The 22794-nt window shown below is 39.3% G+C and overlaps 1 protein-coding gene across 1 annotated transcript in view; it reads right to left on the reverse strand.

The window, feature by feature from the left end:
- The window catches only part of UBN2 (ubinuclein 2), an 83118-nt gene that overhangs the window by 38493 nt on the left and 21831 nt on the right, over positions 1-22794 (reverse strand). The window contains 9 exon segments of the mRNA XM_017880398.1: positions 225-338; positions 1170-1288; positions 3912-4041; positions 7320-7390; positions 10913-11247; positions 11250-11401; positions 13290-13393; positions 14051-14188; positions 20758-20859. Coding sequence (XP_017735887.1) covers positions 225-338; positions 1170-1288; positions 3912-4041; positions 7320-7390; positions 10913-11247; positions 11250-11401; positions 13290-13393; positions 14051-14188; positions 20758-20859 — 1265 coding nt within the window.

Genomic DNA, 22794 nt, shown 5'->3' on the forward strand with positions numbered 1-22794 from the left:
AAAAAAAAAAAAAAAAAAAAAAAAAAGAAAGAAAATAAAATCAATAATACTGTGAGGATAGTAGAGCCCAGTTAATCTTCTCTTGAATAATTTTTTCCTACACACTAATCTTTGGTTGCTTCCAATCTAGTTTTATTTTTTTTATAGAGTTTTTTTTTTTTTTTTTAAATGAGGAATCTTACTTCTGCATTATACATTAAAAGTGAAAACGAATTAAATCTTACCTGATGGTATCATCCCAGTGGAATTTCTTTCTTGGTCCTATGACACGTTTTCCTGGTTTCTCATCATCATCTTCTTCGGATCCATTTTTTTCACGTTCTTCATCTGTATGCAATCTAAAAATGAAAAACACTTTACAAAACAAACTTTTAACCCATCACTGCCTATATAATATGCTCCATAAACACTTGTTGAATTGCTTAGTTGAATGTTAAAAGAGAGGGTAAACAGGGAATCTACCTTTCCACAAAATACTTCGAATTTGAAAGGAGTTATAAAGTAGTTTGGTAAATAAGGACTTCAAATTACAATCTAAAGGCACCAACATTCATCTTTTAGTTCAGAAAATACTTGCATTCAATCACAACAAGTCAAGGTGGGGTTGTGAAATGTCTCAACAGTGTTAGCTCTTGCTTGATCACCTCCATACAATCCATTAACAAACACTTTTTGTCTCTGACTCCAAAGCAACTGAGTGCCATTTACAAAATACTCAATTATATCATGTCAGTGGTATATGTGGATTTCTACTTGAGAATGAGGTCCACTTAACATCAGAACAGCTAAAAGCACTTCTCAAATGCACATCCAGACACGGTGGCTTACACCTGTAATCCCAGCACTTTGGGAGGCTGAGGCGGGTGGATCACCTGAGGTAAGGAGTTTGAGACCAGCCTGGCCAACGTGGTGAAACCCTTTCTCTACTAAAAATACAAAAATTAGCCAGGTGTGGTGGCAGGTGCCTGTAATCCCAGCTACTTGTGAGGCTGAGGCAGGAGAATCACTTGAACCCGGGAGGCAAAGGTTGCAGGGAGCTAAAATCGTACCACTCCACTCCAGCCTGGGCAACAGAGTGAGACTCCGTCTCAAAATACACACACACATACATACATACATACATACACTTCTCAAATACAAAAGCCAGTCCAAATAGAAGAGATACATACTTGGCACACTTAGCTTGACTACGAGCCTGGCAGTCCTCCTGGTATTTAAATAGCTGTTCAGGCATGACATTGCTAACAGCCAGTTTCAATTTTTGCAGAGGTTCTCTTAAACGATCATCCTAAAAGAAAACATACTAAAAGTTTTATCAGACATATTTACAAAATTTTGTAAGCAGGTCCTCAAAAGATAAAAATCATGTTTTAGATACCAATTATAGATTTGAAATATTAGCATATCTAAATATGCACATTTCTCCTACGGCACTGACTTTTCGTAATACACACTAGATACACAATTAGACTGACATTTCCAAGTTACCCAAGAAGAGTCCCAGTTTTTCCCTGTTGCCCAGCATAGTTATTAATGGTATTCCATTACACTCTTAAAAATGCCCCATGGGCCGGGCGCGGTGACTCAAGCCTGTAATTCCAGCACTTTGGGAGGCCGAGACGGGTGGATCGCGAGGTCAGGAGATCGAGACCAACCTAGCTAACACGGCGAAACCCCGTCTCTACTAAAAAATACAAAAAACTAGCCGGGCGAGTTGGCGGGCGCCTGTAGTCCCAGCTACTTGGGAGGCTGAGGCAGGAGAATGGCATAAATCCAGGAGGCGGAGCTTGCAGTGAGCTGAGATCTGGCCACTGCACTCCAGCCTGGGCGACAGAGTGAGACTCCGTCAAAAAAAAAAAAAAAAAAAAAAAAACCAAAATGCCCCATGGACACTTTCATATAGATAACATAAAACAAAATCATTGTCTTCTACTTGTATAGACTACTACTGGTTAATCTCCATTATGATGGGAAACCAGTGCCCTAAGAAGAGACACTGCTCTGGAACACGAACACACGTGTTTGGTTTGGGTGACTACCAACCGGATGTTAGTATCCTATTCTCTCAGTTACGGTAATTCTGACTTAGGCTGCAAGTAAAAATGCAAGGTCAAGGCCAAAGTGAAAGGAACCCGAAAACTCTTATTCACGTGGGTTTTCCGGGCAAAAAAGAAAGTAGGCTTGCATCTGACAGTTTTAATCAACCAATTTACTACTTTCACCTTGCAAGCAACCGTATCTATATATGTAACTACTTAAAACATACTTTTATCACCATTATAGGTGCAGAAATATTATAAGACTTTACTTTTCTTCACTGAAACAATTTTTTTTTTTGGAGACAGAGTCTCGCTCTGTCACACAGGCTGGAGTGCAGTGGCACCATCTTGGCTCACTGCAACCTCCACCTTCTGGGTTCAAGTGATTATCGTGCCTTAGCCACCCATGTAGCTGGGACTATAGGTGTGTATCACCACACCCAACTAATTTTTCTATTTTTAGTAGGACAGGGTTTTGCCATGTTGGCCAGTCTGTTCTCAAACTCCAGGCCTCAAGTGATGTGCCTGCCTCAGCCTCCCAAAGTGCTGGGATTATGGGCGTGAGCTACCGAGCCAAAACAACTGTTTTTAAAATGTGATTTTGGTAAAGAAAAGATTTTAAAACACGAATATTACAAATAAGCATATTAACCTATTCCATGAACACCAGTAAATATTACAGCACATATAACGTAAAATCCTATGTTTAAAAATGTACATATTAACCTATTCCATGAACACCAGTAAATAAATATGATAGCACATATGACATAAAATCTTATTTTTAAAAACGTGAACATCTGGCCAGGCGCAGTGGCCAGAAAAAAAAAAAAAGTGAACATCCAGTATCATCGTTCCTAGATGATTACTTTTGAAGAATTATGTAGCTTAGACTATCTTCCCGGAAACAATCCAAATATCCATAAATAGTCAAATGGACAAATTAATTGGGATATATTCACACAATGGAACGCTGTCTACCCAGCAGTAAAAATGAATGTATTTCCGGCTGGGCACGTTGGCTCACGCCTGTAATCCTAGCACTTTGAGAGGCCGAGCTGGGAGGATCACCTGAGGTCAGGAGTTCAAGACCCCAGCCTGGCCAACACGGAGAAATCCCGTCCCTACTAAAATATGAAACTAGCTGGGCATGATGGCGGGTGCCTGTAATCCCAGCTACTCGGGAGGCTGAGACAGGAGAATCGCTTGAACCTGGGAGATGGTGGTTGCAGTGAGCTGAGACCACGCCACTGCACTCCAGCCTGGGCTGAGCGAGACTCTGCCTCCAAAAAAAAAAAATTTCTGCTATATGTAGACATAAGATGAATCTCAGGTGCACAATATTGAACATTACAAACTACAGAAGAAAGCAGACAGTATTTCTTTATATGAAGCTCAAAAACATGCAAAACTAAATAAAATGTTTAGGGATACAAATATATGTGATAAAAACCATATAAAGAAAAGCAAGGGTAAGATATCTTTCTTCCATAGCCAAAGGGATATTAAATAACTTCAAATTTGCCAGGGGTTCAAGACCAGCCTAGGCAACATAGTGAGACCCTGTCCCTAAAAAAAAAATTTTAAAATGGCCAGGTGTGATGATGCCAGCCTGTAGTCCCAGCTACTTCGGAGGCTAAGGTGGGAGGACTGCTTGAGCCCAGGAGGTTAAGGCTGCAGTGAGAGCCATGTTCACGCCACGGCACTCCGGTCTGGGAAACAGGGCAAGACCCTGTATAAAAAGCAAAAAAAAAAAAAAAAAAGGTGAGTACTTATATTAAATCAATTAATGTGCAAAGGCCCCAAACAGAAACAAGTTGTCTTTACAGGTTATAAAACCCAAGATGTAGATATTATCGTTCTTCCTCTTACCTGGACATTGAGATGTAACTTCTTTAGACGTTTTACGAGTGTTTCTTTATTGCATGGCACAAAAGCTTCAAGGTGGGAGTAGACACCACTGCGAATGACGGGGCCTAGTTCTTGTAGCTGTAACTCAATGCTGGCCAAAAAAGTTAACAACAATGAACAATATACAATGTGTTTTAGGTGGCATTGTACAGACAAGAAAGCAAAGCCAGTTCTTGTTCTCATTGTATCTTTTCATGATTTCCTAAAGAGTATTTTTCATGGGGGAAAAAAAAACCCATAGCAATAAATAGTTTATTTATTTATTTACAGGCAGAGTTTCGTTCTTGTAGCCCAGGCTGGAGTGCAATGTCGTGGTCTCAGCTCACTGCAACCTCTGCCTCCTGGGTTCAAGCGATTCTCCTGCCTCAGCCTCCCAGGTAGCCAGGATTACAGGCGCCTGCCACCATGACCAGCTAAGTTTTTTGTATTTTTAGTAGAGACAGGGTTTCACCATGTTGGCCAGGCTGGTCTTGAACTACTGGCCTTAGGTGATCCACCCGCCTTGGCCTTTGATCCCAAAGTGTGGGATTACAGGTGTGAGCCACTGCGCCCAGCCCCATACCAATAAATAGTAATGCTATAAAAGTATTCTATCAGTCTAAGAGTACAACTTCTATAACCATGAACAAGCTGGAAATATTTTTTGGGTTACAGGGGCAAACTCTATGTTTTCAGGTAAAACACAATAAATTTGTAATTAACCAAAAGCTCTTTTCCTCAAAGAGATATTATACTACCCCTCAGCCCAGTGGCAACTGCCCGCAGGTCAAGGCAGCAGTGCGCCATGAGCACATCACTACTCCGGCCTGGGCAACAGAGCGACACCCTGTCTCAAAAAAGAAAAAAAAAAAAATTTATGAGCAATGTCTGTTCTAGGTAGTAGGCAAGGAAATCAAGTCAGCATGTTGTATATTTCTTGATCTAGTGTTCTGAGTAGGCAAAATTCAATCAGGCAAAAAAGGGGGAAGGGGGTTCCCTATTCCAACAAATAGATCTTTTTTTCCCCTAGTATAAGGAAGCAATGGCGAGGCATCACCAATACAACTGGATATCTTCACAGGAGTTCCTACTCTAAATAATCATGTTCCATATTCTCTTAGGAGGGCAACTCAATACAGAAAATAAGACATGTTTGTTTAGGAAAGTGGAAAAAGAGGCTGAGGGAATAAGAAAGTGACTAAAAGGGAAAAACTTCAACTCAGAACACTAGTACTTGTGAAACTGGAGGCATACCCTCTGTGAAATAAAAAGCAGATGGGCTCCAAAAAATGAAAAGATTCGTTTTAAGATAGACATGAGCCGGGCGCGGTGGCTCAAGCCTGTAATCCCAGCACTTTGGGAGGCCGAGACGGGCGGATCACGAGGTCAGGAGATCGAGACCATCCTGGCTAACACGGTGAAACCCCGTCTCTACTAAAATACAGAAAACTAGCCGGGCGAGGTGGCGGGCGCCTGTAGTCCCAGCTACTCCGGAGGCTGAGGCAGGAGAATGGCGTAAACCCGGGAAGCGGAGCTTGCAGTGAGCTGAGATCTGGCCACTGCACTCTAGCCCGGGCAACAGAGCAAGACTCCGTCTCAAAAAAAAAAAAAAAAAAAAGATAGACATGAGAGGAATAAACAGGAAAGCCTGTAAATGGAATGCTGATATTCTGCTTATCTGAGAAGCTATGTCCCAAGGATGGTCTTTTGACTCTCCCGGGACAGAAACAGTTGCTCCCTTTTATAGAAAAGTAAAATAAAAAAGAACAGCCTCAGTCACAAGAGAAGGCCCTGATCACATTTTGGGTTCACAGGTGGAAAGAAAAAGAAGAGTTGCGGATCCCTGACTATGGAATCTGGGACAGCTCTGACAAGTAATGGTTGCACTGTTCACTGAGTCTGGAGTCTTAAAGAGAACTAGGGAAAAGGAGCTGGTGTAGATGGCAGAAAGACTCCATCTGAAAATTCCTGGTTAAAATAACTAGGAACAGAAATGAGAAACTCCTCTGCCACCATACTAGCAGCAGACTAAGTTATATGTTCTCTGAGTCTATTTTTAAGCACTCCAAAATAATAGACTGTAATAAATTACAAGCATTATCAGAAGCAATGATTCAACCAGCCCTTCTTCACATTTCATGAGAAACTATCTCCATTATGTATTTAAAAGATGGCAATTATAGTATTATAAATACTACTTTCCTTTTCCTTTTCCCATTATTTCCCTTTTCCTTCTCTCTCTCTTTTTTTTTTTTTTTTTTTTTGGAGACAGGGTCTCACTCTATCACCCAGGATGGAGTGCAGTGGCACGAACACAGCTCACTGCAGGTTTAATCTCCCAGGCTTAATGAATCCTCCCACCTCAGCCTCCAGAGGAGCTGACATGATAGGTGTGCACCACTACACCTGGCTAATTTTTCTGTATATTTTATACAAATGGAGTTTCACTACATTCCCCAAGCTGGTCTCAAATTCCTCAACTCAAGTGATCCTCCCACCCTGGCCTTCCAAAGTGTTGGGATTACAGGCATAAGCCACCATGCCTGGCCTTTCCTGTGTCTTTCTATAATATATGATGCTACTAAATCACTAAGAATAAGCAAATATTATTTTCACCAGAGAGGTGAAAATTCGCTATTTTCCCCATGATTACTTTTTGACCAGATCTGCATCCAATTATATACCTGATTCCTGGAAACAATGGTTAAAATCTAAGTCGAGAACAAGGTTTACAAGTTCGGTTTATTTGACCACAACCTTAGAACCTAGTGCTTCATTAGTATCAAACTCTGAGTGCAAAATTATTGCTAAGTGAAATACAAAATTTGCTAATTTAAATACAATCTATATTATATATCCACCTTCACCTTATTCTCAATCTAACTGCAATCTCCTCTACATTATCTCTATCCTACCTCACAACCACAATTTCTTTACAAAACTGTACTTTCCATTTGACTATAAAAGTTTGTACAAATTATAATTAACCTCACTAGGTGTCAATGGAATTACTATTCCCCAGGGTAAGTAATAAAAGTAGATGGGAAATCATGCCAAATCCATATATAAATGCTCTAACATTTCCCAGAAAGACACTTTCACATAAGGTGACATGAAGTACTTTTAAGTCTAGCTAAATATCCAACCTGTACAGTGGCCACTTGCTCTGGCAGTTGTAACTATTGAAAGCTTTGATTATCCTAAGTGGTCCAGGAAAACCAATATATGCAGAAACATAATTTTGCTGAGAAACAAATGTGAATCATACATGCTGTAAGGCTTAAAGGGAAGAACTCATGCCCAAGACTTGCCAAACACCCAGTATCTCAAAGGACTATTACATTTTTTAATGAATAATTCTTAATTTTTTTTTTAAAGAAAATTACTTACTCCAGAAGAATATTATTCATATCCTGTGTAAAGAATTTTTTCCTTCCTTCTTCATCAAAAAGTTTGGCAGCCTAGACAAACAAGAAAGATGGCCATAATTCAAAATAAGCCATTACTCTATTTTCTATTCTTAGGACAACATATTCAAAGGTTTTTTGGTTTTTGTTTTGTTTTGTTTTTTGAGATAGGGCCTCACTATGTTGTCCAGGTTGGTATCAAACTCCTGGGCTCAAGCAATCCTCCCACCTTACAGTTTCCCAAGTAGCTGGGATCATAGGTATGTACCACTGTGCCCTGCCGTAATAAACAATTACTTTGAGATTAATATCTAATGAAAAAAAAAAAAAAAAAAAAAAAAAGCTCCTATCAGAACACCAAATGAGTTGTGATGAACAGACAGGCAAAGTCATTTGAGAGATTCAAGTTCAGCTGGGTATTGTGTAAGTTTCCTTCAGCTACTGTAACAAACTACAAACTTTTTGGCTTAAAACAAGAGAAATTTACCCTTCCTCAGTCCAAAGTACAAAGTTAGTATCACTGGGCTGAAATCAAGGTGTCAGCAGGCCCATGGTCCCTCCAGAGGCTCTTAACCTTGATGGGAATTGATCTTTTTGTTTTTCATATTCTTAGGATCACAACTTTTACAGATTTTTAAAATATCGGCCAGGTGCAGTGGCCCACATCTGTAATCCCAGCACTTTGGGAGGCTGGAGCAGGAGATCAAGACCATTCTGGCTAACACAATGAAACCCCATCTCTACTAAAAATACAAAAAATTAGCCAGGTGTGGTGGCACGCGCCTGTAGTCTCAGCTACTTGGGAGGCTGAGGCAGGAATCACCTGAACCCGGGAGGCGGAGGTTGCAGGGAGGTGGAGGGTGCAGGGAGCTGAGATCGCACCACTGCACTCCAGCCTGGGGACAGAGGGAGACTCCATCTCAAAACAAACAAACAAAAATAGTGTAGGATAAAAAAAAAAAAAAAAAGGTCCAAATCGTGTGATCAACCCACATTGAAGCTGCAGACTTCTACGAGCAGACAAAAGAATCTGGTGCCATATCTAACTTGAATCCAAGAAGACAGACTCTATGACTCTGTCCTTAAGGAGTCACTGACATAATTATTAATAGAGTTAGCTACATTCCATGAGGATCGCTGACCAGGATACAGTCAATGATCCAGCTGAAATGGGTGGCTGGAGGCAGTATGCTATATTTTGGGGAAAAAAATAATCTTAGATATAGTCAACAACAACAAAAAAATCAGTAGAGTTGGTAATCTCTAAGAGGAAATTAAAAAGTCAAACGTAGTGAAAAAGTAATATGGAATCAATAGTACAACTGCTGAAATAAAGGATTTTTTAAAAGGTCATTTAACTGATGATTTGGTAAAGGCAAAACAATATTTTTTAAAAGTAATGTGAATAATAAATTAGTACTGCCTATTTTAAATTCAATCACCATCACAGGTCATAAAAGGTATCAAACTGCAAATTAAGTTACAATGTCTTCATGATGCATCTATAGTACTTACCAAAGCCTAATGTGAATAAAAAATAGATTTCCTTTGAGTAAAAACACCTAGAAGAATTTCTGATGGAATTTTAAACTTTATAACCGCAAGACTTTTTATATGACCTAGCTATAGAAAATTAGATTTAGTCATCCAGTAGTCACACACGTATATAAACAAAAATGTCATACAACAATACTTTTGGAACCTACTTTTGATGTGTTAGCACGTATTCCTATCTTTTTTTTTTTTTTTTTTGAGATGGAGTCTTGCTCTGTCGCCCAGGCTGGAGTGCAGTGGCAGGCTCGGCTCACCGCAACCTCCGCCTCCTGGGTTCAAGCGATTCTCCCGCCTCAGCCTCCCAACTAGTTGGGATTACAGGCGCCTGCCACCATGCGGGGCTAAATTTTGTATTTTTAGTAGAGATGGGGTTTCACCATGTTGCCTAGGCTGGTCTCAAACTCCTGACCTCAGGTGATCTGCCCACCTCAGCCTCCCAAAGCACTGGGATCACAGGTGTGAGCCACCGCACCTGGCCATTTTTATTTCATTTTTTAAAAATGCTGGCCTTTACCTTCTATTGTGATTTCCAACCCATTGATAAGTCTCAATCCACAGTTCAAAAAACAAGATACTGTTTCCATATCTATTTACTAAAGAATAAGCTCCTTGAGGGTACGGCTATAATTCACTTAACTTTGTGTCCTTGGTATGCAGTTTGAGTGTTGAAATTCAGCATACATACCCTTCTCTTTCATATTTGATATACATACACATACAATACATATAATTTATCTTCCTAAATTCACAAAATGAGGCAAATACTTTGGATATCTTGTGTATTTTGATTATCCATAGGTTTATTAATTCTTGCTGTGATTTCCAAGGTAACAGAAAGGAGACAGAAAGGAGATGTCTCACTTTCTATACACGTTACTGTCTACCATGTGTCTGACTTCATGCTCATCACCATGTTTAACCTTCGTAACAGCCAAAAAAGTTGGTGTTGCAGTCCCTATCTTATAAATAAGGAACTAACACACAGGATTGGTTCTTGCTAAATAAACAATAAGCCATTATTAATAATTACACCTTTAAAAACTGAATTGCATCATTAGCACTTTTTAAAACCTAAAAGAAACTAAGATTATAGAGATGGGGCCACATGGGATAACAAAATACCTATGCCATCTACTCTAGAGTCAGGTGAATCCTATTTAATAATAAAAGAATCAACTCTATTGATATTATCACTAAGATATTTCTATTTATTTATTTGGGTTTTTTTTTTCTTTTTTTGAGATGGAGTCTTACTCTGTCACCCAGGCTGGAGTGTAGTGGCACAATCTCGGCTCACTGAAACCTCTACCTCCCAGGTTCAAGCAATTCTCCTGCCTCAGCCTCCCAAGTAGCTGGCATTACAGGCACGCATCACCACGCCCACCTAACTTTTTTTTGTATTTTTAGTAGAGACAGGGTTTCACCATATTGACCAGGCTAGTCTCAAACTCCTGACCTCAAGTGGTTCACCCACCTTGGCCTCCCAAAGTGCTAGGATTACATGCATGTGCCATCACGCCCAGCCAGTTATTTCTATTTAAAAGAAAAGGTCTAGGCCTGGTGCGGTGGGTCACACCTGTAATCCCAGCACTTTGGGAGGTCGAAGCAGGCAGTTCACCTGAGGTCAGGAATTCAAGACCAGCCTGGCCAACATGGTGAAACCCCATCTCTACTAAACATACAAAAATTAGCTGGGAGAGGTGGTGGGCGCCTGTAATACCAGATACTCAGGAGGCTGAGGCAGGAGAATCACTTGAACTCGGGAAGTGGAATTTGCAGTGAGCAGAGCATGCCACTGCACTCCAGCCTGGGCGATGGACCGAGGCTTCGTCTCAAAAAAAAGAAAGGTCTAAGAGGAAACACGGAAAATAAAAAGTTATAAAAATGTTGGGACTGTGGTTATTATCTTTAAAAAACAAAAGCAATTATATCAGTGTTATGTGGAAAATAAAACAAACAAACAAAAGCATTAATTCTCATGTTTGTACAGCAAATAAAAAGCAAGAAAATTATTACACTTACTACACGAAGGTCTTCAATACGTTTTTCAAGAAGTACAGGTAGACCCTCTGGGAGTGTAGGTACCACTTTGGGCATAACCTGAGAAGTGTAGGTTGGCTGGGTGGTGGTTCCATTTTCACCCCCCGATTCAGATAGGGGACTACCATCAGAAGCAGCATCTAGTAATCTGTCGAAGTCGAAATCATCTAGCATCTCTAGGGCATTTTCAGCTTCCTGAAACAGCTCATGTTCATTTGTGCTAACAAAAATGGGAAGGTCTGGATCAGTGCTGCTCAGATTTAAGTCCGGGACATCATTCCCCAGTGCTGCAGCAGCACATGGGGGTTTATTCAGAGAGGGGTTGACAAGGTCACTGGGACTTTGGGGTTAGACTCCTTCTTTAATGCATCCTTCTCTTTCTGGAATTTTCTGATCATGGCAGCCAGAGAAAGAGAATCTTTGTAACGTTTCTTCTTTTTTTCAGACTTGTGTGAATTTAGAGCCATAACTCTGTGAAGAAAAAAATGATCAGTTAGGCTATGTGTGATTTTAAAGTGTCATATAAATAAGCAGGCACAGAATTAAAATAATCATTTGACAGGTAACAGAGCAGTTTTCTTAATTTCTTATTAACTTATGCCATTACAATAGCATCTTCTTCAGTATAATCTGGAACGTCACCCATGAAAGGCAAATAGGTAAATGGCCATTATAGTGAAGAAAATGTGGAAACAGCTCAGTTTAGCTATTACTTCCTCCTAGAAATCTTTTCTAAATCCTATAGCTTAAATGCTTCTATGTGCACTACAGAACCTAAAAGGTTATTAGCATCTTGAAGGCAGCCCCATGTTTCAGTCACTGTTACACAACCCAAACCCTACATCAGTGCCTCGTATACAGCAGGGTACTTAATAAATATTAGCTGAATACATGAATAAGTTATAAAGTTGAAAAACAACACATTCAATAGAAGGGATTACTTGCAGCCCACGTTCCCAAAGAAGTCTACTTGTAAATAATGAACATTTAAGACAACCATTAGTAATACATACATTTTTTCTCCTAATTTTTTAATGACTGTAATCCCAAGTCTTAGAAGGGGAGAAATACTCCCTACATCAACCTTATGGATACTGATAACCCAAAATTCAGATGCACCTCCACTGCTAAGTAGAGTAAGAAAATTCAGCCTCTCGCAAGTGTCTTTCCCTTAGCTCTGTGAGAAAAGCCACAGAGAAGTCAAGGCAATTGGTAATTTTTGACTACATTATACAAATATTTTGTTCTCCTGATGTAAGGCTTCTAAGAAATTCTATTTCGTTTTTAGCAGCAATATCATTAATACTAGCTATATACTGGCTGTGTGCAGTGGTTCATGCCTGTAATCCCAGCACTTTGGGAGGCTGAGGCTAGTGAATTACTTGAGCCCAGGAGTTCAAGAACAGCCTAGGTAACACAGCGAAACACCATCTGTACAAAAATATAAAAATTAGCCAGGCATAGTGGTACATGCCTATAGTCCCAGCTACTCAGGTAGTTGAGGTAGGAGGATCCCTTGATCCCAGGAGGTTGAGGCTGCAGTGAGCCATGATTGTGCCAGAAGACCCTGTCTCAAGGAGGAACAACAACAACAAAAAAGAACAGCTATATACAATCAATGAAAATTTTGGCTGCGTGCAGTGGGTGGCTCACGTCTGTAATCCCAGCACTTTGGGAGGCTGAGGGAGGTGGAATACCTGAAGTCAGGAGTTTGAGACCAGCCTGGCCAACATAGTGAAACCCTCATGTTTCACTACTAAAATATTCTCTACTAAAAATAGAAAAATTAGCCGGGTGTGATGGCATACACCTGTAATCCCAGCTACTTGGGAGACTGAGGCACGAGAATCGCTTGAACCCAGGAGATGGAAGTTGCGGTGAGCCTAGATTGGGCCACTATACTCCAGCATGGGTGACAGAGTGAGAATCTGTCTCCAATCAATCAATCAATCAAATCAAAATTTTAAATATTAGAACAACCATAAATTGTTTACATATAGGCTACTGCTAATCCTCATTCCCCAGGCATCTTAGTTTTAGTACCAAAAGATTAGAACCGTTTTTTCAATGTTTATAGTATCTTTTCAAATTGGTTCTTGTCGGTAAAAGTTATAATGAGCAAAATACTTAATGAACCAATCTATAAATTTCATCTAAAACACTCAGTCTCTAAGATTACAAGGCCTTCTACTTATGAACAAATACTACAGTAGTATTAAATGTAAGTCACTAATATTTGTCAATAACGTACTAAATTAGACTCAGCTAAGTTGAATTAGTTAATGGTAAGATATCTTTCTAAAGGGAGAGAGAGTCATACTGTGACACTAGTTCCCTTCTTAGGTTTAATTGAACGTACCCTAGTTGTTTGGGTACTTTTTTCCTTGGCTTCTTCTCCTTTTCCCCTTCCTCTTTCCGCTTCCGCTTCTTCATCTCGATATCATCTTCTTTTATTTTGGGGACCTGCAAAATGATAAAAGAATGATCATTTATGAAAGTATCAATGCTTTACTCTTTGATGTTAGCAATCCAGCACCAGCAGCGGTTTTTCTCAAATGTCAGTGTGCATTACAATCGCTTGTTATAAATGCAGATCCTTGGGGTTCAAGAGCACTCTCACCTCCGGTTTCGATTCAGTTATCTGGGTTAGGACCTTATAATTCGCATTTTAAACAAGCATTCTGGTGATTCCGGTATAAGTAAGTCTTTGGACCACACTTCAAGAAACATTTATCTAAGGACACTCTATCTTTCCCAAAGACAATGTATACAAATTCTATAGATTTTGTTACAAATGACATCTTAGGAAAGGTTAACAGCTATTAGTCATTTCTATAGCAAGTCTCAACCTATCCGAGAAATATAACCTTCTCCCAGAAACAGTAAATTATTAGCCCACATTTGTAGAGAGAAGTTTTTCAAAGAAAATATAATTCTATGATGTAAATACCAATTTTCCCATATCCACATAATTTAATTTTAAAGCATGTAACTATATATCCACGACACAATGGTTTGTATTTTACTTTTCCTTACATTCACACTTGTGACACAAGTAACATTTAAAAAATCCTATTAACTGAACATTTTCATTACTGTCGCAATGTTTGATAAACTCACTTTGGGTGGCTTGTGCTTTTGGTTGTCTGTAATATCTTCCTCTTCAGTATCTGAAGCTTGGCGAAACTGTAGAGTGCCAGTGTTGATATAAAAGCCTCCATATTTTGTTGTTAGAGAAGCGGGAACTAATTCATCATACTAGATTAAAAAAAAAAGTTTCAGCTGTATCCTATTGTCTTTAACTCTATAAATGTCAAAGAAATTCATCCACCATGGCAGCATCTCCCTTAAATCCTAACTGCAACACAGACTGCAATGAGGATGTTTGTAAAATAAATTTAGAAAAAGTTACTATCTGGAATAAAAATTAGCTCTGATAATTTGGTATAAGAAAAAAACTTCTGAAATAATAAAGCAAATTCTAAATATATCACCTGCTGAGAAAAATTCAAGGATCACTGCTACTATTCCTTTTTTTTTTCCTTCCCACTGCTACTATTCTTAATGACAAATGGTTCTGATGAGAAATCAAGTTTAAAAAGATGACTAAGTGTCCAGATAAGGAGTAAATTTCATTTCCTACCATAAGGAGATTTTATAAAGAATAACAAAACTGGCTGGGCACGGTGGCTGGAGCCTATAATCCCAGCACTTTGGGAGGTGGAGGGAGGCAGATCACCTGGGGTCAGGAGTTCAAGACCAGCCTGGCCAACATGGTGAAACCCCGTCTCTACTAAAAATATCAAAAATTAGCCGGGCGTACGCCTGTAATCCCAGCGACTCAGAAGGCTGAGACAGGAGAATCCCTTGAACCTGGGAGGCAGAGGTTGCAGTGTGCCAAGACTGCGCCATTGCATAACAAGAGCAAAACTCAGTCTAAAAAAAACAAAAAACAACACAACATTCTATTTAACAGAAACTATTTTTTTCCTGTCTTAGCCGTATGCTTTTAAGTGGAGAAAATTTTAAAAACATTTAATTTAGGCCAGGCATGTTGGCTCACGCCTGTAATCCCAGCACTTTGGGAGGCCAAGGCGGGTGGATCATGAGGTCAGGAGTTCAAGATCAGCCTGGCCAACACAGTGAAATCCCATCTCTACTAAAAACACAAAAAGAAAATTAGCCGGTGGGGTGCGGGTGCCTGTAGTCCCAGCTACTTGGGAGGCTGAGGCAGGAGAATCGCTTGAACCCGGGAGGTGGAGGTTGCAGTGAGCCGAGATCATACCACTGCACTCCAGACTGGGTGACACAGTGAGACTGTGTCTCAGAAATAAAAAGAGAAAGAAAGAAAAACAGCAAATACATTTTAGAATAAGAATAGCACATATTTTAAAAGAAGAATAGCACAGAAAAACAACTGCCCTGTTCAGAAAGCACATACTTGAGGACCTAGAATGAGGAGGCACTTTGCTTGCAGAAAGGAACTCAATTTGTTTAAATCACACTTATGTCCCCAAAGGCTGGATCTTAAGGTTTATCATTACCTCACCTGATAAAGATGGGTAAAAGGCAAACATTAAGTGAAGGACAACTTAACCAAATGAAGGTGTTCAAAGTAGGAAAGAAAAAAGGAACTTATCTGATTGCAGAAACATATCTGTTACCTGGGATCTCCAGACCTCTACTTCCGAGGTTCTTCACATCATCTAACTAGTCTTTAAGAAAGTCAGATTTTGGCCGGGCGCGGTGGCTCAAGCCTGTAATCCCACCACTTTGGGAGGCCGAGACAGGCGGATCACAAGGTCAGGAGATTGAGACCATCCTAGCTAACACGGTGAAACCCCGTCTCTACTAAAAAAAATACAAAAAACTGCTGGGCGAGGTGGCGGGCGCTTGTAGTCCCAGCTACTCGGGAGGCTGAGGCAGGAGAATGGCGTAAACCCGGGAGGCCGAGCTTGCAGTGAGCTGAGATCCGGCCACTGCACTCCAGCCTGGGTGACAGAGCAAGACTCCATCTCAAAAAAAAAAAAAACAAAAAAAGAAAAAAAAAAAAGAAAGTCAGATTTTTAGGGAAACTTCTTTGCCATGGGCAAGGAATATACATACCCCATTAGTTACTGTAAGAATATTAAGGCTAACTACAAAGGCTGTAACTTTAAACTGTATCCTTTTCAATTATATGGAGAATGGAAAAAGGAAGAGGGTCCAGTTCAATCACACTGAATTAAAAAGAAATAAAATGATTGAAGAAAGGTAAAAGAAAAAAATGAACTACCTTCTTATTGCTCTACTTGATACACTACTAGAACAATCTACTACAAAGAGCTACACTATTATAAAGATCTTGAAGAAAAGGGGCAGGACCATCTGCAAATAAAGAAGTGATGTGAGGAGTGAAGGATTAAAAGTGAAAAGACTGTAATAATTCTGAAAACTAACTGTGACAAGATAAAAACACCTGTACTCTTTGCCTACATTGTTTTGTACCATGTTTTATAATTTTCAATACTTCTTCATATAAATTATTTCATTTGGTCCTCATGATACCCTTGTGAGGTAAAAAAGGCAAATATTACTCCCACTGTAAAAGTGAAAGCCAGGTAAGTACCTTACCAAAGCAATTCTATATACATGTTTATGGCAAAGTCAGTGGCTGCCTCCAACCCATCTACTATATCAAGCAGCTTCACGTGGGAGTGAAACATGTTCATCCCCAGGTATCCAGGGCAATTCTGATGTGCTCAAAGTCTGTTTTCTTATGCAGTATTCTGCTGAGCTTTTCCTATCCGAACACTCTTCAGGGGAATACACTCTTCATGAATATTTAGTTTAGCCATTTCAGTAGAATGTATTAAGAGGTAATACACTGAACTTAAGAATCCAAAGTCCTGGATTTAGATTCCTTGCCTATGACTAGCTACTATGACCCAGGGAAAATCACTTAACATCAATTTTAGACGGTTATAAAACAGGGACAATATTACTTCACAAAGTTCTAGTGAAATTTAAAAGAGATTATCTAAATAAAGTGTGATTCATGCCTGGTATCATTAATAATAAATAAAACATTTTCTTTCAGCTCTTTTACAATTTGGTAGCATAAATATGAGACTAAAAATAACCTTCAAAAGCATTTATTTTCAGGTATTTATTTTTAGTAATTAGTGCATGATTCAGAATATATCAAAAATATGCCAACATGGAAAGCTTACTGGCAATACGATAAATGAAAAGAACAAGAATCATTTGGTTTGACTATAGTTGTTTTATGTCTGAATTATCTCATAAAAAAAAACAAATAATATATCAAGGGCAAAGACACTAAGTTATTTTGTAAGTCAAGCAACCTGCATTTCAGTTCAATTTGTTCTTATAAAACAGGAACCTATCTCGTTCAGAAACTAGTTGTATGACTAAACAATCTGTATGTACAAAATTCATCCTAACTTATTAATTAACAGTAGCTTTCAACTTTTCTTCACCACAATCCAAGTGGAAAATACATTATCCATCAAAATCTAGCACAAACATACACACACAATAAAAACTGTATAGTCTACCAATGATGTACTAATTTCTATTCTATTTGAGTTCATTTTCTTTAAAAATACCAGTCATGTCCTTTAAGTTGATGTATAATCCAATTATGGGTTACAAAAGTCAGCATGAAAATGTCCTAAATGCTACAAAAGGAGATATTGAAAATGTTATTTATAGAAGTTACATACTATATGATTTTCTCTATAAGACATTCTGGAAAAGGTAAAACTACAAAGACAGTAAAGACCAGTAGTTGCCAGTGATTAGGAGGGAAGGAGGAATGAATAGGCAGAGCACAGAAGATTTTGAGGGAAGTGATACTATACTTCTGTGTGATACTACCATCGTAGATACGTGTCATTATTCATTTGTGCAAACCCACAAAGTATATAACCCCAAGAATGAACCCTAACGTGAACTATGGACTTCGGTGACAATGATGTGTCACAATTCCGGGCTCATCAACTATAACAAATGTACTACTGTGGTACAGGATGCTGAGAGGAGGGAAGGTAGTGTGTGCATGGGGGCAAGGTGTTCATGGAAGCTCTGTATTTTCTGCTCAGTTTTGCTGTGACTCTAAAACTGCTCTAAGAAAATAAAGTTTATTAATTAAAAAAAGCTATTTAAGCTACTTAATAGTAGCTTAATCACATGTGAGTACATGTGATGCCCATTTATATATGGCTAAGTTCCTTCTTGGGTTATTTAGAATTCAAAATGTACACATAATATTAACACTTCTACTGATGCTTTGCACTTGCTTCACGTTCTTCAGCTAGTTGACATTCATTACCATATTTGAGGCTCAATAATTCTGTGGGGTAAGCAAGTTACAGCAGAGAAAACCGGATAGTGCTGAAAGACTTGCTCCTGGCTACACGGCAAATTAGAAACTGAATTAAGAGGCCGGGCGCGGTGGCTCAAGCCTGTAATCCCAGCACTTTGGGAGGCCGAGACGGGCAGATCACGAGGTCAGGAGATCGAGACCATCCTGGCTAACACGGTGAAACCCCACTTCTACTAAAAAATACAAAAATCTAGCCGGGTGAGGTGGCGGGCGCCTGTAGTCCCAGCTACTCCGGAGGCTGAGGCCGGAGAATGGCGTAAACCCGGGAGGCGGAGCTTGCAGTGAGCTGAGATCCGCCACTGCACTCCAGCCCCGGCCACAGAGCGAGACTCCGTCTCAAAAAAAAAAAAAGAAACTGAATTAAGAGTATAATCTAGACTTCTTCACTGAGTTACAAATCAAGGTCAAGACTCTGGAAAACATTCCATGCCCTGATTTATTGGTTGACAACCTTTTTTGTAATACGAAGCCCATTTTACTCCAAAGGGCACTGGCAATATGTTACTTCTACAGACCAGGCTGCCTAGTATGGTAAATAAGATTATGTCAGGACACCAGAAGCAACTTAGGAGTTTGACAGAGTATCCAATGTGCCTCAGGTTGAAGTCCTCACTGTCATTCTACTACCTTTATATGTTCTGTCATCAACTTTATAAGCAAGCACTGTAGCAACAGGAAAAAAGACATACTATATAATTTGTGGGGAGTGTAATAGTCACCTAGCATCACTTTCTGTATATCCTTAATTACTGCACATCGCAGAGGATATCATAATCCCAGGGATTAGATTACTCTAGTATATAGACAAGAATGGAAGAACATATACATTCTCTACTGCAAAACATGACTTGCTGTCTTTCATTTGCTATGTGATCAAGGGGCTGCTACAGTCCTTAAATGCTCTCCTAAATTCCTCTTCCTTTTATAAGAGACAGGGGATTCCAGGGGAAAAGCTGTAGGGCTCAATCAAAACAGACTGGTGATAAAGACTGGCATTCAATGTACCATCCTGGTAATAAGGCATGGCAGCAATAAAGAATTAAATAGGTATTAGAGATGTCTGCCAGATTAATTTCAACCTAGTAGCACCAATCTTTAAGACTGCATGGCTCTTATGTTGGAAGTCATTTAGAAACACACCTGCCCAAGTTTGGGAGTATCAGTAAAAATCAAGATGCAAATACATGCCCTTTGACCAATAAATTCCACTGTTAGAAATTTACCCTACCCATATAAATGCACTCTACAAATACCCTTCATACACATTTACTTAAGTAGATAAAAGCATCCAGATGCTCAATTATTTGTATGTACATAAAACCAGAAACAATTTAGACGTACATCAAACAGGACTAGACAAATACACTATGTACTTTAGGTATATTCGCTAACAGCCATTAGGATTATATCCATGTACTAATATGTATCACTGAAATTTCTGGACAACTACACAAGAAGATTTTTCGTATTTACCTCTCAGGAGTGGGGCCTCTGGGTACTTTACCTTCTACTTCATAATCACCTTGTACTTTATTGTTGTTTTACCATAAGCATGTTAATCTTACATTAAAAAAAAAAAAACAAAAACACTAAAATCTCTGTAGGCCTCACCTCCAGAAATCCTAATTCCTTAAGTCTGAGTTAAGATAAGTGTACTAATATTCTCATCCTTGATTGAGAACCATTAGCTTAACATAATGTTTTCAGCATTTGATTTTCCTTTTCCTTTTAAAACTTATTTTTGTTCTCAGTTTGAGCAAGGGGTGATGATGGAGTCAACGCTATAATTAGACATCTGAAAATGAGCAACTATTACAGAATCCCAAGAGGTTCTTTCAGTAACTGGAAAGGAGCAGAGCATATGAAAATAAAGACATTGTACAGAGTCAGCAAGCATGAGATTCACTGGCCAAATCCAGCCCACCGGCTTGCAAGCTAGAAATGGATTTTACATTTTAAAAATTATTGGAAAAAAAAGAATAAATATTTCATGACACATGAAAATGATATGAAATTTAAATTTCACAGACCATAAGTCAAGTTTCATTGTAATGCAGCCACACTAATTCTTTAGGTATTATCTATGGCTGCTCTCATGCTACAATGATAAACTTGTGTAATTGTAACAGAAACCATACGGTTCACAAAGTCTAAAATACTTACTTATGTAGCCTTTTACAGAAAAAAGTTTCATAAAACTTGGTCTATTTTAACAGTGTAATAACAACTCACCATAGACAAACCCGAAATTACAAAATTCTCAATCTGCAGTATTCTTAAAAAAAAAAAAAGGTAAAAAAAAAATTTAAGTAGTGAACACGGCTTTTAAAAGCACAAATAAAAACATTCACTGCACTATTTAAGTTACTTTACCCTTGACTTCTACTATCCCATACAAACAATGAATTAGCAGCTATATTAAAGATACATTACTCACAGCCTCTGAGTTATCAATAAATGGATCTGTCTCATCATAGCCAAAGCCTATATCAATTAAATCTTGTAGCCGATCCTTCCGGTGTTTACGGGGTTTCCCACCCTGCAAAGAACAGACATGTTAGACTGATTCGGTACTCATGCTGTTTTCATCAAGTTTAAAAAGACCTGTTAGAAGAATTCAATTAATCTTTGTAGACAATCCCCCTCTCCAGGAAGTTTAAGACCTCCCACACCTTGAGTGCAAGTTGCACTTAGTGACTTGTTCCAACGAGTATGAAAAGGGGCAGGACAGAGGAACTTCACAGTAGAAACCCTGGCCAACACTCCCTTACTAGGTGGTCACAGTCAGCATCAACAGGGACACATCATACTGACTGCACGCATCCATGATCTGTGACAAAAACTGCACTTCATCACCTCTGTGACCTTCTCAATAACCTATAACCCCAGCCTAACCCTGAGAAAACCATCAGACAAAACCAAATTCATGGACATTCTATGAAGTGAGTTACCACTGTTCTTCAAAGTTATCAAAATCATCAAAAAGAAGGAAAATGTGAAAAACTGCCACAGTATAGATGAACCTAAGGGGAAATAATGACTAAGTGTAATACGGTAACCTGGCTTATTCAGGAACTGAAAAAGACACTAGGGGAAAACTAGTAAAATCCAAATAAAATGTGGAGTTGAATGGTAGTGTGCCAATGTTGGCTCCTTAGCTGTAACAAATGTATACATTGCAAGATGTCAACAACACTGCAAGATGTCAACAACACTGCAAGATGTCAACAACACTGCAAGATGTCAACAACAGGGGAAAGTGGGTGAATGATGTGTGGGAACTCTCTGTATTGTCTTTGCAACTTTCCTTTAAACCTAAAATTATGCTTAAAATTATTATTATTATTATTTTTAAAGACAGGGTCTTGATCTATTGCCCATGCTGCAGTGCAGTGGCATGATCATGGCTCACTGCATGTTTGTTTTTTGAGATAGGGTCTCACTCTGTCACCCAGGCTGGAGTGCAGTGGCATGATCATGGCTCACTGCAGCCTCAAACTCCTCGGTTCAAGTGAACCTCCTGCCTCAGCCTCCTGAGTAAGTGGGACTAAAGGTGCATGCTATAAAGCCCTGCTAATTTTTAATTTTTTTTTGAAGTGCTGGGATTATAGGTGTGAGACACTGGGTCTAGCCTAAAAGTATTTGTTTTAATAATTAGAATTATACACACAGACATACAAGAAAATGAAAAATGAGTGCATGTAAAAACTGAAATGAGTATGTGAAATCTGAGTTAAGATCTATTACCTAGTTAACTGTATTATGCCAATGTCAATTTCCTAGTTTGGATAACTGTAGATATGTAAGATATTACTACTGGGAGAAGCTGGGTTCAAGGGGCACATAGGATTTCTCTGTAGTATATGTGCAACTTTTTGTGAGTCTATAATTCTTTTTTTTTTTTTTTGATACAGGGTCTGGGCCCGACACAGTGCCTCATGCCTGTAATTCCACCACTTTGGGAGGTCGAGGCAGGGGGATCACTTGAGGCCAGGACTTTGAGACCAGCCTGGCCAAAATGGCTGAACCACATCTATACTAAATATATAAAAATTAGTCAGGTGTGGTGGCATGCCCCGGTAATCACAGCTACTTGGGTGGCTGAGGCTCAAGAATCATTTGAACTGGGGAGGCGGACGTTGCAGTGAACTGAGATGGCACCACTGCACTTCACCCTGGACAACAAAGCGAGACTCTGTCTCCAAAAGAAAAAAAATGACACAGGGTCTGGCTCTGTAGCCCAGACTACAGTGCCATGGTATGGTTATAGCTCACCTTGATCCCGTGGGCTCAAGTGATCCTCCTGCCTCATACTCCCAAGTAGCCAGGACTGCAGTCACAAGCTATGGTACCCATCTTAAATTTTCTAAGCATCTTCTAAGACTTCCCTGTCCCATGATTTTTTTGGTAGGGGAGCAGGGAAGAGGACGCTTGGAAAGAGAAGAGAAGGCCAGGTGCAGTGGCCCACACCTGT

The sequence above is a fragment of the Rhinopithecus bieti genome, unplaced genomic scaffold (genome assembly GCF_001698545.2).
Source record: "Rhinopithecus bieti isolate Rb0 unplaced genomic scaffold, ASM169854v2 scaffold_11401, whole genome shotgun sequence".
Classification (NCBI taxonomy): Eukaryota; Metazoa; Chordata; class Mammalia; order Primates; family Cercopithecidae; genus Rhinopithecus; species Rhinopithecus bieti.